General features: G+C 58.4%; 2 protein-coding genes across 4 annotated transcripts in view; one reads left to right on the forward strand and one right to left on the reverse strand.

Moving 5' to 3' along the window:
• Window positions 1–1,103, forward strand: part of LSMEM2 (leucine rich single-pass membrane protein 2) — an 8,045-nt gene extending 6,942 nt beyond the window's left edge. For 2 of the 3 annotated variants that reach the window (XM_032289954.1, XM_032289952.1), the window contains exons 2-4: window positions 318–431; window positions 519–704; window positions 892–1,103. In XM_032289954.1, coding sequence (XP_032145845.1) covers window positions 323–431; window positions 519–704; window positions 892–1,028 — 432 coding nt within the window. In that variant the 5' untranslated portion in view covers window positions 318–322 and the 3' untranslated portion in view covers window positions 1,029–1,103. The remainder of the gene's footprint in view (window positions 1–317; window positions 432–518; window positions 705–891) is intronic. The other variant, XM_032289953.1, reaches the window with a different exon arrangement.
• Window positions 1,104–1,693: 590 nt separating this feature from the next.
• IFRD2 (interferon related developmental regulator 2) lies at window positions 1,694–6,339 on the reverse strand. The gene is made up of 12 exons (XM_032289942.1): window positions 5,878–6,339; window positions 4,515–4,634; window positions 4,347–4,431; window positions 4,129–4,253; window positions 3,888–4,045; window positions 3,670–3,720; window positions 3,408–3,586; window positions 3,216–3,321; window positions 2,763–2,900; window positions 2,545–2,673; window positions 2,371–2,466; window positions 1,694–2,231 (listed from the first exon to the last, which is right to left on the reverse strand). The coding sequence occupies exons 1-12, from the start codon at window positions 6,131–6,133 to the stop codon at window positions 2,151–2,153; spliced, it is 1,524 nt and encodes a 507-aa protein (XP_032145833.1). The 5' UTR covers window positions 6,134–6,339; the 3' UTR covers window positions 1,694–2,150.
• Between the last annotated feature and the right edge of the window lie 34 nt (window positions 6,340–6,373).

Below are 6,373 nucleotides of genomic sequence, written 5' to 3' on the forward strand. Positions count from 1 at the left end.
AAAAAAAAAAAAAAAAAAAAAAAGGCTGATAACTGCTAGAAATGAGGAGGCGGAGGAATGTCCGAGTCCCTGGGGTGCTTGGAAGGAAACAAATCAAATGTGTCTGTTGCTCCTGTGTACAGAATAAGCCTTTAAGGGTCTGGGATCATCCTGGATCCAAATCAAGGGTCATTCCAGAGTCAGCTTTAGGGGATTTGGAGCCAAATGCCCCACTATCCCTATCCTCCGAAGTCCCTGCTGCCTGAAGGATCAGCCAGCCACCTGATAGAAGGGGGTTGATCCACCACTGGCTAAATCAGCCTGCACTGGCCCTGCAGACTCCATGGCACCAGTGATGCCCAGCCAGAGGAGCAGTGGGGCACTGGCCCCCAACCACGTGCAGGAGGTGCGCCTGCACCGTGTGGAGTCCATCAGCGACCTACACAGCGGAGGTGAGCCGGGACAGGGGTGGATAATGTGCTAGGGGTGGGGATGAAAGCAGGTGCATCCACCACCCTCCCGCTGTCCCATCCACCCAACAGGCACACTGCGCCCCTATCTGACTGAAGAGGTACGGCCATGGGATGAGCTGCTGGGTGTTTTGCCGCCGTCGCTGTGTGCCCAGGCTGGCTGCAGTCCTGTGTACAGACGAGGGTTCCTGCTGCTGCTCACGCTGCTGGTGCTCACCTGCCTGGCACTCGCACTCCTGGCTGTCTACCTGAGCGGTATGGATGTACAGGTTGCCGGTAGGAAGAGGGCAGGGCAGTGGAGCCTGGGAGGCACTTCTATGCAGTTGGAAGGAGCAACTGCAGATGCTGCAGCAACGAAGGATGGGATGGGAGGCTCACGGGTGCCCCCAGTCCTGGGCTGGGGTGGCACATGGTCTCGTGATCCCCGACTTCTCATTTATAGTGCTGCAGAGTGAATCCCTACGCATCCTGGCACACACACTGCACACGCAGGAGGAGACGCTACTCAAACTCCGCCTGGCCAGCCTCAGCCAGCTTCGGAGGCTCAACTCCAGTGAGGCCCAAGCAGCACCCTGCTGATGCCACTTGGATCTGGGGCCTGGGGGTGTGTGTTGGGAGGAATAAAGTGGCTATGGGCAGGTCTCTCCTTCCCTACTGCTGGCTGCCACATCTACATTATTTCCTTGGTGAGATTTTTGTGTAAGAACCTGATACCACCGGGCGTGGTGGCTCACGCCTGTAATCCTAGCTGTTTCGGAGGCTGAGGTGGGTGGATCACCTGAGGTCAGGAGTTCAAAACCAGCTTGGCCATCATGGTGAAACCCCATCTTTAAAAAAAAAAAGAACCTGATACCGATTTCACAGCTACCTGCCTCTCCTGATCTCTTCAAGCCAGGCCTAGCCAAGCGTCTGGTGCCAAGCCTTTGTTCTGGGTGACCCAAGGTCAGGGGAAGGTGTACCAGCCTCCTGGCTCCTCCTGTGGCCTGTCAGCAATCTCTGGCCACCTCCAGATGGCAGGTTCTGAAGTCTAGAAATAGCTGCCTCACGGCAGTCACCAAACTCTGCCAGGCCTCCCAGTGGGGGTCCAGCCTCAGCTCTCAAAGACAGATTGGGGCTCTGAGTGGGGGGAGAGGCGCCACCTGGGGGAGCCTTGGAGGGCAAATGTGACATGGGGGAAGACCCAGTTGGGCCCAAGTGTGGGGTGGTAGATGGATAGGGAGAGAGAAAAGAAAAATACTCAGGGGTTAAGACCACAGAAGGCTGAGCATTCTGTTTAATATCTCTAATAATCCTTAAAAATCAGCACACAAATCCATTCCAGGTAACTTTGTCTCCCCACCTGCTGTAGTGGCATTTGTCCAGATGCCACCACCCACCTAAGAGTGGGTCATCCTAGGGGAGCAAGGCCTGAGAAAGAAAAGGAAGGGAAAGACTCCCTAGTGCCTCCCCCACAGCCCTGGGACAGGCACATATTTAGCCTGGCCTGAGACAAGGCAGGAAGAGGCCACGGGGCTGAGTGCAGGGAGAAAGGAGCCAGGGTCCCAAGTGTCCAGGCCCCCAGCTGCCCACCCCATGTCTGTTTTTGATTTTCTAATTAAAAAAATAAAGTGACAAATACTGGTGGAATCCAGTTGTCGCACTGTCTTCTGTTAAAAATACGGACCAAAGGTATGGAGAGTCTCCTTTTCAGCTGGTCCTGCTTCACAGGATGTCTGCCCGCTTGTCCCGTACACGGCTTCGAGCCTTGGTCCGGGCTTTGAAGGCGGCAGCATTGTACAGGTGCTGGAGTGGGGACAGAGAGTGATACCCTGGGGAGCAGGGAAGGGAAAGGCCCGGGGCTCCTCTTCCAGCCACTGCAGAATTCCAGGCCTCCAGGAAACAGGGGAATAGGGGGAAGAGGAAGGTGCCCAAGGGTACAAACCTTCTCGAAGCGTGGAACCTTGCAGGCCTTCAGGGCAGCAGCATCCAGCACCAGCACAGGGCCCAGCCCAAAGATGTCACGGAGTAGCTCATTGTTCTGGGGGGCAGAGGGCAGTGAGCCCAGGCCAGCCTGAAGCAGCCAAGCCAGGTGCTCCCTCCCTGTCTGTCCCCGCACCTGGAGGTGGTGGTGCATGCCCGAACCCAGCACTTCCTTGAAAGCAGCATAGATCCGGTGCCGAGCCCAGCTGTCCATGTAGAGCACCTCAAAGCCGAAGCGCACTGTCTCTTCTTCGCATTCACCGCCCTGCAGGGTTAGAGGGACCCACACAACTGGGCTTAGCTGTTATGCCTGGGGGTGCACCCTTGCTAGGACACATATGTTCTCACACACACCTCCACGGAGTGCAGCACGGCACGGAAAGTAGAGCGCTGGCGCCGGCGATCAGCCTTGGCACGGTACTTGTTGCTGTCAGTGGCCAGAGTGCGCAGGACACTGCAGAGGGCCTCCATGTCCTTGTAAACAAACTCCTCCTGCAATGCGAGTGTTGGAGGGTGTGTAGCAAATGCTTGAGCTCTGCTGGCTCTGAATGCAGCACTGCCTAAACCCCTGTTTTCACTGAGAGACCGTCTCTTCTCTGCCTGGCCCCTTTGACCCCTCCTTGGCCTCTGCCTGGCCAGGACACCCTGGCTCAGGGCACCCATCATGACATCTGGCAGATTAATCTGTGTTGGGGCCAAGTCCTCTACATAATGACCTAAAGCTATTCTGTTTTCTGTTGCACCCCTGCATCCAGCCTTCGATGGGCAGGTGGTGTCACCAAGCACCCCCATCCCTGTCCCTCGCACCTCAAGGTCCCGGGCAAGCTCAAAGAGCAGGGCAATGGTTTCACCAGCAGCGATCCGCAGGTTCACACTTTCACTGGACAAGAGCTGGGGCAGCCGGGGCAGCTGCCTAGGGAAGGGGCAGGCTGAGCTACATGTGTGGGTTGGGGGCCTCTTTGAGATCCCCTACCCATCCCAGTGGACAGCCACACCTACCTGTCAAGGATGTGGCTGAAGTGGGTGCTGGGGCAGATGGTGAGCAGTAACGCCCAGGCCTGCAGGGCAGCACAGAGTAGGCCGTGCAGGCTAGCAGGGACCACAGGAGTTGCAGAGCTGCCCAAGCCATAGAACCGGCTGAAAACACTTTCTAAGCAAGCAAGGCAAGAGACCACATCCTAGGAGCACAGGAAGGCAGGGGAACTCAGAGGCAGAGTTACAAGCCTAGGTGTTCTACCACCTGTGCCCAAAGACCACTCACCTGGATGTCGGCGGCAGCCACGTAGCAGCCCAGGCCAAGGGCAGAAGCGCACTGTTGGGAGGAGGGCAATGCCATGCCACGGTCAGCAGGTGAACCTGCGTTCCCAGTCCTGGAGCTCACCCCCCCTCAGAGTAGGGGAGGCTGAAGACAGGAGGAACCCACCATTCTGCTGAGGGATAAGGTGGAGGAAGGGTTTCATGGGGCACGGGCACACTCACGTGGAGCTGGGCGGCAGGGCTAGCTGTGCTGTCACTGAGCACAGAGATGAGCAGCGGCTGCAGGCTGTGGAACAGCTCCTCACCCTTGGGTCCAGGGCCCAGCTGCACGCAGAGCAGGCCTAGCAAAGCGGCAGCCAGGGCCTGTTCCTCGCCCTTCCCTGTGGGATGCTTTCCAGTCAGCCCATGCAGCAAGGGCCAGTGTCTGCGAAGTTTAAGTCTCCCATGCACCCCCAGGTCCAACCTTTCTTGAGGCACTTTTCCAGGGCATCGGCTAGCGTGAGGCAGCGCTCCAGCAAGAAGTCAGGGAGTAGGCGGGATGCCAGGGCCAGGCGCAGGCTCTCAAGAGCACCCTGCCGGGTCTTGGCACTGGGGGAGGTCAAGAAGAGGGGTCATATGGGCGAGCCCTCCCTTGGTCACACTTGGAGCTGGGTGTAAGAGTTGGCCGGCAGTCAGGGGTACCTCTTGTCTGTGAGGCAGTCCACATACTCCTTCAGCTTCTCCTCAAGGTCTTCTTGCTGGCCCTGCTCATCCACGACATCCCCCCCTGCAAGGCCACCTGGTCAGCACTTCTTCTTGTCCCATGAAGCCCCCTCACCAAGCCCCTGTCAAACTTCCACTTGCTCTCACCAAGGCTGTCCTCTGCAGTGGTGCTGAGAAGGCTGGGGCATTCGCTGGCGGTGCTGCGGGCCTCACTGGCTGCCTCATCCTCACTGGAACCTGAGTCAGCTTGGGCACTGCTCCGGACACCTGGGGGAAGGTGGAATAGGACACTCAACTTGCCTCCACTGATGAGGGATGGCTGGGGTACCTCACCTGACCTCATAATCCCAAAAGATGGAATGGTGCACCCTCTCGGAGAGGAAAAATCAAAGCCAAGGGTCAGGTCAGTAGGGCTGGTGCACTCCTGTATGTGGGGTCTGTCCAGGGCCAAGGGCTGACATTGGCAAGGGTGGCTGCTGTGGCAGAGTTTTGGACAGGGTCTGATCATCAGGCTGGACCTACTTCTCAGAACTATTCACAGCCCTCACCTGCAGGACAAAGTCCAGCCGGCACACTGGCCTCTGCTCCCCTTTTATCTTACTATCCTACCTGACAGAGCAGCCCAGCCTTCCCTCATTCACTCCACTGTGCTGGGGTCCCTCCAGCTGCCAGACCTCTGCACAACTTGCTCTCTTCTCCATCTTCTTGGGACTTACCCAGAAGTACCTCCCCGCAGGCCTACCTGGGTCCTAAGTCTGGAGCTGACACCACTCAGTGAACATGTTCCAAATCCTATTAGATGTCCCCCACCCAAATCCCACCAGGGTGGTGACCAGTTTAAAGTTGTGCCTAGGTCTTTTCCTTCTTTCTGTGCCAGGCTTTCCTCCCCTCCCCGTCAAAAATAAAAATAAATAAAATTGTGCATGGTAGGCACCCCATCCCAGCAAAGTAAACATATGTGTTTACTGCATTAAGACGGGCTCCTGGTCTAAGCTGATAAGCGAGTCCCAAAGCTGCCTCAGGCTCCAGGATACTCAGCCACCTTGTGGGGTCAGGCCTGCCAAGCTGCCAAGGCCCTAATTCTGTAACTTCCCAACAGAGCCCCCTCCTTCTGTTCACCCAAGCAATCCAGGACTCCCGCCAACTTCCTTGACCAGTCCAGGAAAGGATCAGGGTTTGGCGAGGGGACTGGCTTTCTGCTCTGTCCGGTGAGTTTGTCCACCCAGCAGGCCACTGAGGCAGAGAGGCAATAGAGAAACTGAGGCCCGGAAGGGCTGGCCGGGTCACCGCTGGGAGCGCGGGCTCCCAACAGGCAGTGGGCAGCGAGATCAAGTTGGGTACGCACGTGGCCAATGACTGCTGCGGCACGTGCCAGCCTCCGTAGAGTTCCGGGAAGCTGCCTGGGGCTGGCCGAAAGGGTTCCCCACCCAGGGCCCTCGGGAACAACTACAGGGAACCAGCAGGACCCCCACCTGCCGCTCATAAGCTCGGCGCCCCCCACCCCACTCACCTCCTCCACGGCGCTGACCACCCTTTCGGAGCGTGTTGCCCTTACGGGCGCGAGGCATGCTGGGAACCGGGCGCGGGGGGCGCAGGGGGCGCGGGGTCAGGGACCCGGTGGGTGTGGGCTCCAGGCCAGCAAGACGCTGGCCGGTGCGCTGCGCTGAGACTTGGCCAGACGGGAGCCACACGCCGCGCGCGCCACCATCTTCCCGAGGCGGCCCGCCCTGCCAAACAGGTCGCCGGGAAGTCGAGTTCCCGGCCATCCGGTTCAGACCCACATCGACGCAACCAAAACTACTAATCCCAGGGGCCTGAGCTGCGCGTAGAGCACCACGGGAATGGTAGTCCACGCCTGGAGCCCACTCGCCGACGACGCGCTAGCTTAACTATGTTCCCACAATGCCCTGCGCGTGCCTCAGCCCCTTGGTGGCCACTAGTGCACGGTCCTAACTCCGAAGCGTCCCTCAGTGGAGCGCCACGGCAGGACTGGCTTCTAAAGGCAC

This window comes from Sapajus apella, unplaced genomic scaffold (assembly GCF_009761245.1).
Source record: "Sapajus apella isolate SASKATOON/1434 unplaced genomic scaffold, GSC_monkey_1.0 scaffold23, whole genome shotgun sequence".
Classification (NCBI taxonomy): domain Eukaryota; kingdom Metazoa; phylum Chordata; class Mammalia; order Primates; family Cebidae; genus Sapajus; species Sapajus apella.